The sequence below is a fragment of the Astatotilapia calliptera genome, chromosome 14 (assembly GCF_900246225.1).
Source record: "Astatotilapia calliptera chromosome 14, fAstCal1.2, whole genome shotgun sequence".
Classification (NCBI taxonomy): domain Eukaryota; kingdom Metazoa; phylum Chordata; class Actinopteri; order Cichliformes; family Cichlidae; genus Astatotilapia; species Astatotilapia calliptera.
Window position 1 is genome coordinate 12399429 of NC_039315.1, and position 11053 is coordinate 12410481.

General features: G+C 39.9%; 1 protein-coding gene across 4 annotated transcripts in view; it reads left to right on the plus strand.

Annotated features, from left to right (window-relative positions):
• lrfn1 (leucine rich repeat and fibronectin type III domain containing 1) overlaps nt 1–9710 on the plus strand; it is a 136361-nt gene extending 126651 nt beyond the window's left edge. For all 4 annotated transcript variants that reach the window (XM_026191294.1, XM_026191297.1, XM_026191296.1 and 1 more), the window contains 2 exons: nt 380–1775; nt 7768–9710. In XM_026191294.1, coding sequence (XP_026047079.1) covers nt 400–1775; nt 7768–8668 — 2277 coding nt within the window. In that variant the 5' untranslated portion in view covers nt 380–399 and the 3' untranslated portion in view covers nt 8669–9710. The remainder of the gene's footprint in view (nt 1–379; nt 1776–7767) is intronic.
• The last annotated feature ends 1343 nt before the right edge of the window (nt 9711–11053 follow it).

An 11053-nucleotide genomic window follows, 5' to 3' on the forward strand; every position in this document is an offset into this window, starting at 1 on the left:
GTTCCATGATGGACATGTACATGGCATGGTTACCTAATACAGGAAAACTGCCCTGTGATCATTCAGGAAATTATATGGCCCAGTGGTGATGCAGCCTGGTGGCACAAAAAAACCCATTCTATTATTTCCATTAAAAAGCTCCAGAGACATGGGCTTCTGACAGGGTTGGCGCAGCCTTTCATCATCCCAGGTGCCATTATTTCAGAAAAGCTCCATTTCATTTTGTGATTGATACCTTGCTGGCAGTCTCAGCAACCTTGGTCAGACTGTGGGTTTTTTGCAGCAGGCTCTCAAAAAGCCTGGTACTATTTATTCATTCAAAGATTTCTGGTTTTTTGACTCTGTTTCCCCTGTTTCCCTTTGTCTATCTCACACACAGGATCTGGAAACCGATCAACAATGGAGCGGCTGGTTCTTTGCATGTTGCTGTCTGCAGCCCTGGTGAAGGGATACAGCTGCCCCGGCCGCTGCATCTGCCAGCACCTCTCCCCTACTCTGACTCTGCTCTGTGCTAAAACCGGTCTGTTGTTCGTGCCCCCCACCATCGACCGCAAGACTGTCGAGCTGCGACTCACTGACAACTTTATCACCATCATCCGCAGGAAAGACTTTTACAACATGACTAGTTTAGTCCACCTCACTTTGTCCCGCAACACCATCAGTCAGATCACACCCCATGCCTTTCTCGGCCTGCGAGCCTTGCGGGCGCTCCACATGGATGGAAACCGTCTCAGTGCTATAAAAAGTGAACACTTTAAAGGCCTCATCAACCTGCGGCACCTCATCCTCGGAAACAACCAGATCCACCAGGTGGCCCCCACCTCGTTCGATGAGTTTGTTTCCACAATAGAGGACTTGGATCTTTCCAATAACAACCTGCGCACCCTTCCCTGGGAAGCTATAGCCAAAATGACCAACATTAACACCCTCACACTGGACCACAACCTAATTGACCACATTGGAGCAGGGACCTTTACACTGCTCACTAAGCTAGTCCGCCTGGACATGACCTCTAACAGGCTGCAGAAGTTGCCGCCAGACAGCCTGTTCCAGCACGCCCAGGTCCTGTCTGATGCCAAGGATTCCAGCTCGTCTACTCTGACCGTGAGTTTTGGGGGAAACCCCCTACACTGTAACTGTGAGCTGCTGTGGCTGCGCAGGCTAACAAGAGAGGATGACTTGGAGACCTGTGCCTCCCCAGAGCACCTCATGGACAAATACTTCTGGTCTATTCAAGAGGAAGAGTTTATCTGTGAGCCACCGCTAATCACCAAACATCTTACCAGTAAGCCTTTTGTGATGGAAGGGCAAGGAGTGACTCTTAAATGCAAAGCTGTGGGTGATCCGGAACCAGATATTCACTGGCGGTCACCAGACGGCAAGCTGGTGCATAACAATTCCCGCACCGTCTTGTATGATAATGGCACCCTTGATATTCTCATCACCACTCTGAAGGACAGTGGGTCATTTAATTGTGTGGCATCCAATGCCGCAGGCATCGCTACAGCTGCTGTTGAGATCAACATGATCCCCTTACCCTTGTTTGTTAACAACACAGGCCACATGCGTGAGGACCCTGGACTCTCAGACATCACCACCTCCTCCAAATCTGGCAATGACACCAAGGGCTATGACAAGCAGGACAGAAGGGTGATGGTCACTGAACTGACCTCCTCCTCCGCTGTGATCCGCTGGCCATCTGAGCGCCATATCCCTGGCATCAGAATGTACCAGATTCAGTACAACAGCACGGCAGATGATACTTTGGTGTACAGGTAAGCTATGAAGCCAGGATGGATGAACGAGGGTAGATAGGGATATGAGGAAAGGTGAGACATCTGGATTGACCATCTGCTGAATGACACAGCTGTCCGTTATGGGAGATTGACATATCCCAAGGAAGCAAAATGATTAAGTGCGTCCAAAAACAAGCAACTCCTCTAGTGCAGTCAGGAGAGAGAGTTATACATAAATGAAAATTTTACTGTGCCAAAATTGTACAGTACGCTTAAGATATTTATATTTTCTGTAATTGCTTGTTACATTATGACAGAGCACTCAAGCAGCTGAACTGCTTATGAGTCCAGCACCCTAAAGGACTAAATAGTCTTTTCAGCATCATTAAAACATAATATGACAACAACAATAACACTGAGGCTAACTATTTCACTGCATGTAACTGTTTGTTTCATTAGCAAGTGTCTGCATTAATTGGTTGCAACACAGAGTGTGATTACATGTGGTTGTCTAATGATAGGCTTGGTTATAGCAGTGGAAGAAGGAGTCAGATCATTTACTTACTGTAAGTTAAAAGTAACAGTACAAGCACTACAAAAATATTTGTTTACAGATGAAAGTCCTCAGGGCTGCCCACAGTAACAGCATACATCTGAGGTGTCATGAGAGGATTAACATGCTTTTGCTCAAAACATTGTAAGCAGTTTGGGATTTTATGCTGTTTTTATGAGCCAAAAATGAGAGAAGTCAGCGGTTTATATATTATTCATATCATTATTGACCTCATAGCTGATGTGATAACATGGAATGGCATATTTAGATGTTATAGAAAGTTGAAATAGAGCTAGTCATACCCCCCTGCCTAAACTTTTAGATCCATAAGTCTGTAACAGTGTATCATATTTTAGATACTCATATTGTTTTGTATCTAAAGTGAAAAATAATTAGCTGGTAACTGTAAACAGAATGAAGTGGATTGTATGAAATATGAAAGTGATTTCAAACTTTATTGCATTTGCTTTTGTTGTGTCTTGGTTACACAAAGAACATTGTCAGCGCAGGCAAATTGTTAACAGTGAGTTACATTATAAAGTATAAGATAAATTGCAGCTGCTGCTACAATTTTGTCAGTGCCACAGCGCCTGCAACCCATCCATCACCCCAGAATCTACCTGTGGGTTTCAGGGGGATACTTATTTAACACTTCTCAGTTGTATATGTAAAAATTTTGTAGAGTTTGGAGTATTTCATTTCATTCATTTATTTGTTCATTTCCAGGCACAACAAATACCTATATTGAACATAAAATGCACAAAACAAAAAACAAAAATTGCCTGAAAAAGGAGTGGGACGAAGAAAACTTATTAAATCCCACCCCTATACTCACTCATCAACAAAAAAACAAAAAAACAAAACAAAACAATATACTTCCCGCAGCTACGCCCATTATTGCATACAGTCCCATCAACAGCCCCGGGCGCATACAAGCATCTAAACTGCAGCTCGCAAGCAACAATTAGAGCCTTCATAACTGAATACAGAATATATAAATTATAAATTACATTACCACAGGTAACAGGCAGTAATAACTACAAGTAATAGACACACATACATATACATACATATATATCTACACACACATGTACATATATGTACATACATACGCACAGTCTTTTTTTTTCTTTTTTTTTTTTGAATCCATACCAGCAATGGTAAGAGAACAGACATTACAGAGCACACTAAAAAACCATCATTGAGTATACTGTGACCAGACCAACTGTTTGTAGAGAAATTTAAATCTATGAATATTTTTGCATTGTTTCAGTTGTAAACTCAGACTGTTCCAGATTTTCACACCACATACAGACACACAAAAACCTTTACGGGTTGTTCGAGTTCTGGGTAATTTGAATTCTCCAAATCCTCTAACATTATAAACCTTTTCTCGAATTTCAAATCTAGTTTGTAAATTTGCCGGTAAAAGTTTAGTAAAAGCTTTATACAAAATTATGGATGTATTGTAATTAACCAGATCCTGGAATTTAAGTAACTTTGCCTGAAGAAAGAATTTGTGAGTATGATCTAGATAACCAGCCTTGTGAATTATACGCAGTGCTCGTTTCTGTACTGTGACTAATGGATTAGTTGTATTTTTATATGTGTTTCCCCACACTTCCACACAATATGTAAGATATGGAAGAACCAGGGTACAGTACAGAGTACGAAGTGCATCTTTATCAAGGAATTGTTTCACTTTGTTCAAAACTGCGAGGCTTCTGGAAATTTTGGTTTTTATGTGTCTGACGTGGGGTTTCCATGAAATTTTGTTATCAATTACGACTCCCAAAAATTTGTTTTCACTCACATTATCAATTGGTACACCTTCAATTATAATTGGTAATTCTATATTATATTTAAAATTACCAAAAAACATTGCTTTAGTTTTATTTATATTTAATGATAATTTATTTATGTCCATCCATTTTTTTATTAATTGTAGCTCCCTGTTTACAGTCATTACAAGATCAGTATAATCATCGCTACTGAAAAATATGTTGGTGTCATCTGCGAACAGTATGAGTTTAAGTACTTGAGAAACATCAAAAATATCATGTATGTATACATTGAAAAGTTTTGGTCCCAACACTGACCCTTGGGGAACACCACATGTAATACCAAGTTTCTCTGAATGGTAATGCCCTATGCTAACATATTGTTCCCAACCCGTTAGATAACTTTTTAACCAGTTACCAGCTTTCCCTCGAATACCATATCTTTCCAATTTATCCAATAAAATTGAGTGATTAATTGTGTCGAAGGCCTTTTTGAGATCAACAAAAATACCAACTGCATATTTATTTTTGTCCAGTGCATCAGTAATTTCTTCTACTGCCTCAATTATCGCCATTGAAGTGGTTCTTTGTGTTCTGAAACCATACTGACCAACATTTATTATTTGATGTTTTTCAAGGAATTTTTCTAATCTTGAATTAAAAAGTTTTTCTAGAATTTTTGAGAATTGAGGCAGTAGAGAAATAGGCCTATAATTGGTAAAACTGTGTTTGTCATTACTTTTATATAGTGGTATTACTTTCGCAATTTTCATTTTTTTTGGAAAACAACCGGACTGAAATGATAAATTACAGATATATGTTAAGGGACTAGCAATATTCAGAATAACCTGTTTAACTACAGACATATTTATGTCGTGATAATCCATTGAAGACTCACTTTTACATTCTAATGTGATATTTATTACTTCTTGCTCATTTGTAGCTGAGAGGAACAGTGAAAAGGGATTTGATTTTATATTGCTGATATTTTCATTTTTATGACACGGGATGTCCGCTGCTAGTTCAGGGCCAACATTTATGAAGAATTTATTGAACCTATCGACAATATTACTCATGTTGTGATTTTCACCATTTGCATCAGTAAAATATTCAGGATATGATGTTCCAGAAGATCCTTGTTTAATTAAGTTGTTTAACACATCCCAAGTTCCTTTTATATTGTTTTTATTTTCATATAATCTTCTTCTATAATAAAGTTGTTTGCTCGTTCTTATAATATCAGTCAATTTATTTCTATATGCTTTATATCTTTGTTCCACTTCTTTTGTTTTTACTTTGATAAACTGTTTATACAGATTGTTTTTCTTTTTGCAAGCATTAATAATTCCTTTTGTGAGCCAAGGACTTTTTATCTTTTTTTTCTTTGTCATGTGTTCGTTTACAGGACAATGTTTATTGTACCACATAGTAAAAATATCTAGGAAATTGTCATAAGCCTTGTCCACATCTGACTCTTCATACACCGAACTCCAATCTTGTTGTGCTAAATCGAAATTGAAGGCATGAATTGCTTCTTCATTTATTGTTCGATGACAAGTGTTAGATATATGATACTGAAATGAAATGTAACTGCTAAAATCTTTTGCAGCTTGTTTGTAGCTGCTGGAACTAGAAGCTTAAGACTTACCTAGCTGAGCAACTTGGAATCGAAATCTTGTGTGTACATGTAGGTTATGCAGGATTACCCTTTGTAACTAACCATGTGGTGATGCCGTCAAAGCAGTTTTTTTTTTGAAAATGTGAAAAATTCAGCTTTCTGCCAAGTTTCTATTTTGTAGCACAGCCAGTTTGTGAGATATTGTGGCCAATTATCATAAATAATGTCAGCAAGATGGCTTTGTGTACAGGGGAGTGATTGCAATGAATGAGTTTGTTTTGGTCTACTAGTTTGAGGTAATTTGAACCCATCCACAAAAAGAAAAATTATGCATAAACTCACAAATCCTCTCTGCCCCCTGTTTTATGAAGAGCTCATGTGAAAGACCAGGAAGAGTATGGAAAGTATGTCTAGCAACAATAGGCGTTTGCAAACAAGATTTTACTAATTACAGAAAAAGCATTCATGATATCTGAAATTGAACATATGGATAATGTTCATGGTCAACAGTTTGGAGTTGTCTGTGAAGGTTCTCAGTCGTCCAGGTCATTGTAGTCTAAGGAGCTCGGAAAGATCCCTTCCCAGACACCTTATCGCCCACTCACACCCTGGGCCACATAACCTCAGTAGATCAAACCTTGGCTGATTGTGACCCACACCCATTTTCACACCTTGGCTTGTGTGATTAGGTAGAGGATCATAGATGTAGAGGATAGAGGGTCCATGACCCTCTTGGAGACACTCCCGTAGGGCTTAAAACCTGGGAACCTCCACCAATTGCTCTTACAACTGAAGAAGCTTCTCGGATGAGAGGTGAAACATCTTCAAGTAACCCTAGAGAAGTCCAGACACTTTTCTTTCCAAGCTCCTTACACTCAGTTTGGAGTTCTACCTATCTTTTTTGTAAGGAATCCCAGGACAGAACAGCACTTGAAGAAATCTACCTTATTATCTTCCAACAAAGTGTTTGAAATTTGAAGTAAACTATAAAAATAGTTGTTTGAGAATCACTGTTGCTTACAGATGGTCTTGATTGTATTTCAAGCATAAAGCACCAGTACATGGAGAAGTTTTCCACATTTCAGCATTGTAGCGTTAAGATTTCTTGGGCGATTCATCATTTTTTTTGAATTCTGATAAAATTCCCAAATACCACTAGTTTAAAAAATTAATATAAAAAAGTTACAGCAATTAAAACGTTTTGCATGGTTACACTGGATGAGCTTACTCTTTAGAATAATGGATAAAAATTACCATTTGCAAACACTGTTAAAGTGTGAGAATCTGAAGTTTCACGTGTTTATTATGCAAAACGTGACACAAATTAACTGAATATATTTTACTGAAAAGCATCCCAGGATTTATGTATTCACAGAGTAAGTTAATAATAGTGGTTGACTTTCTTTCTTTCTTTCTTTTTTTCTAGGTTTTATCAGATATAATGAGTTGCTCTCCTGTATAATTTTCTCATCCCGTTTTAGCATGGAGCTGAGTGTTGTTTTGTCTTTAGGTGGTACATTATTACCTACAAATGATAACCATCAAAGTCTTCCCTTAGGGAAAAGGAACAAGCTTCTAATTATATTAACGCCAATGTTGACCTGAAGACAATGCCTTTCTCCTTCGTACTTAGAGTCGTGTAATCTTACAGTTGCCAACAAACTGTGACCTTAGGTATTCACACATCCAAACTGTCTTCACTTCATGCGTCACTTGTCCTCCAGCCTGCAGCTGTTGTGGCATATACTCGAGACAGTGAGCCTCTCCTGCCTTTTTTATCACCTTCGCTGTCACTTTGTTAGACACAAACCAAATCGAGCAACTTCTCACAGCCTTTTTACAATATAATACAACATATGCACTTAGAAGTCACCTGTATTGAAGTGTGATGTTTTTTATGTCTGTCTACCAGAGTGATATTTAAAGTTTGTGGTAATGGCACTGTTACCTTATTCTGATGCAGAACTGACACCTCTGTGTGCTTTAATACACCTTGTGCAAATCAGTGCATGTGGGTGTTGTAATTCTTAAGATTACTCCTCCACATCTTCATCACTGCGCTGTTTCTTTTCTCCGCAGAATGATCCCATCCACCAGCAAGAACTTCTTAATCAATGATCTGGCTGCAGGACGGGAATACGACCTTTGTGTGCTGGCGGTTTACGATGACGGCATCACTTCGTTAACAGCTACCCGTGTGGTCGGCTGCGTACAGTTCCACACAGCCAGTGAGGTCAGCCAGTGCCGTTTCATGCACAGCCAGTTCCTGGGAGGCACTATGATCATCATTATTGGTGGTATAATTGTTGCTTCGGTGTTAGTGTTCATCATCATCCTGATGATTCGTTACAAGGCCTACAGCAGCCCGGAGGACAGCAAGACCAAGGTCAGCTGTAGCATGCACTCCCAGACCAATGGAAGCCAGCACCGGCTCCAGCGTTCTGCCTCCAAGCAACCTTCTGATGAAGGCCAGCATGAAGCCCTAGCACCCAAAGAGTGCATGGCACTGGTGCTGAGGGTGGATGGTGAGAAAAAGGAGGATTCAGCAGCCACAACTGCCATACTGGAGGTGGAGCTGCCTCCCATGACTGTAGACAAGATGAAGAGAAGAACCAGCCTGGATGGAGAGCGCTCTGGTCCCCCATCTGACGACACGCAGATGGACAATAGCCTGACAGGCTCCACCATGTCCCTGTGTCTCATAGGCCCCAATGCTGGCACCAAGGAGGCTCCCAGGCTCAAGGACAAGAAGAGTACCCTGGCCAACATGGGGTTGCTCCCTAATGAGCTAGCACGAACTAGGCACAGATTCTCGTTTGACGGCGGGGATTACTCCATTTTTCAGAGTCATAGTTACCCACGCAGAGCGAGGACGAGGTGGCACAAATCCACCAACCAGCTCAACATGGAGTCCTCGCCGCTCGCCAACAGGAGAGTTACATTCAGCAGCACTGAGTGGATGCTAGAGAGCACAGTCTGAGTAAAGTAGTGTAGCCAAAAGAAATGGCTCAGCCACATACAAACACACACATGTAAAAACACGAATATGTCTACATGCCATATGACACACTTTCCCAGCACACAGCAAGAGATAAACACAAGCACACATACTGAGACGAGCTTTCTGCGAGTTGCTGGAGAAGAACACGGTCTCGTTCATCCTGCCTCCCCGTCATGCTCCCACAGAAGTCTGTTGGCCATGTCCTTTCTTTATGCAGCAGTGCCTTATTCTAAAAAAAAAAATGTACGAATGGAGGATGCTGCTCACTGTAGTCATAAACCGTCCTCTCTACCACTGCTTTCCAATACTGAGAACGGGAAGCATTGTGTTGGATTTTTAATTTTCTCCTTTTTCTGTGATATGCCAAGGGGTGTGGCGTTAGGATGTAACTGTTTAATTGTAAAAAAAAAAAAAAAAAAAAAAAAAAAAGAAGAAAGAAAAAGAAAACAAAACTTCATCATAACTGTAAAGTGAACAGCCAGGTATCCTGTTATGTCAATCATGTTTTGGGTTCATAAAGTTAAAAAAAACAACAACAAAAAAAAAACTTTTGCACAGAAGACACGAGATACAAGGACAAGTATCACCACCAGTCTATACAATAATGATTATTAAAAGAGAGCGGAATTTTACAAAGGCTGATTTCTTATGTGTTTGCATAGAGAAGATGGACCTGGAAACCTGCCATGGATTCCTCTCTGACGGTCGGACTGTATGATATTAAAATCGGTATTGTTGCAGATGTGACTGTATATTAATGGGTACTGTATCTGGCTGGTCTGGATAAAAGACAAACAAAAAAGACATATATAAGTATATTAAAACATTGGTGTATGTGTACTAACTATGTAAGTAAGTAAGTCATATGTCACATGACTTTTTACAAAGCATTTGGGTGTTGGCTGCAAGTTTTTACATTAAAAACCTGTGTCATCACACCTCTCCCTATTTAGTATGTCAAGGTTTGGACCATCTACTCCCTCACGAAGGGTATTAAATTTTTTTGTGTGGGTTAACTGTATCAGTGGCGTTTCCTTCTTGTGCTGCAGCAGTAGGAGGGTGCGCGCGTGTGTGTGCGTGAGTATGCGTGCGTGAGTATGCGTGCGTGTGCGTGTCTGTCCACTGCAGGAAGGGACACACAAATTCAGAAGATAAATATTTGATTTCTCTGTGCTATTTATAAGGCTTCTGTGAAAGCTCCTCTATGACCACTGAGCAGAGTGGTAGTGGGACGAGGAGGGGACACGATAACTGGACGTGGTGCTGAATTCAAATGCAGCCAGCTGTTATTATCAAGGGTGTACGATCTGAGGTGTGCCACTAGGGGGAAACAAAGCTCTGCAAGGTTCCTAATTAATTGCATACTGCAGTGTGGATATATTAATAACCATTTGAACACGGCCTGTGTAGCATCCTGTTTTTAACTTATATATTAAACAGCAGGAGAGGAATTTACTTTCAAACATGTAAAACCAGTACTGTACGCATCACTTAATAAATCATTATAATGCAGTTGTGAGTTATCAGGACGCTTATAAGTGCGTGTTAATGTAATTATCAGCATCTATAGCTGGTGTGGAAACATAAAATCAGTAACACAAAATAAGACAGCAGTAGACTATAGTCATATTTAATGAAATGTGTTTAACAAATCCTCAAATTGAGTTATTAAAAATTCATTAAGTGTTTATACATATAAAAAAAAATCACTCGGGCAGGTTTAAACTGCCGGTAAACATGTTCATTCATCAGCGGATTTTTCTATTACCCAAGTGCCATTGTGAAATATGTAATAATAATTAACTGTTACATTAAAAATTTAGATATGCCAAGAATTTATACAAACACCTGAAATGTCAAAACATCTGCTTACAACGGCAATATATTGTATTTTAAACCAGCTGTTTATGTAGCGCATACAAATGCATGATACAGCAGGCGAACTCAAGTGTTGCTAAAAGAAAAAAGATCGGACAACAGGAAAAGATATGATCAGAGCAGATGAGGGGTATTTGCTTGTTGAAATGGTAAACACCCTCTCCCTCTGATTACAGCTACTCAGAACAGGCTGAGATGAAACCGAGCTGCGTGGACAGCAGAGAGATAAAACATGGAGCAGAAAGATAAGTCGCACTGGGGGTTTTTCCAATCCTCCCGAGTCTCCTATTTGCATCCTCGGTGACGGAGAGGATTGAATCCGAGAACGAGGTCATCCCTTCATCCTTCCTCATCACACTTAACCAATTTACAGCGCAAACATTCACATTTTACATAGCTTCAAGAAGGGGGATTTAACTTTTGGGGTGTAAATGCTCAGCTGTCAGTTTGTCGTGCACAAACCTTTTGAGCTGAATCCATCTCCTT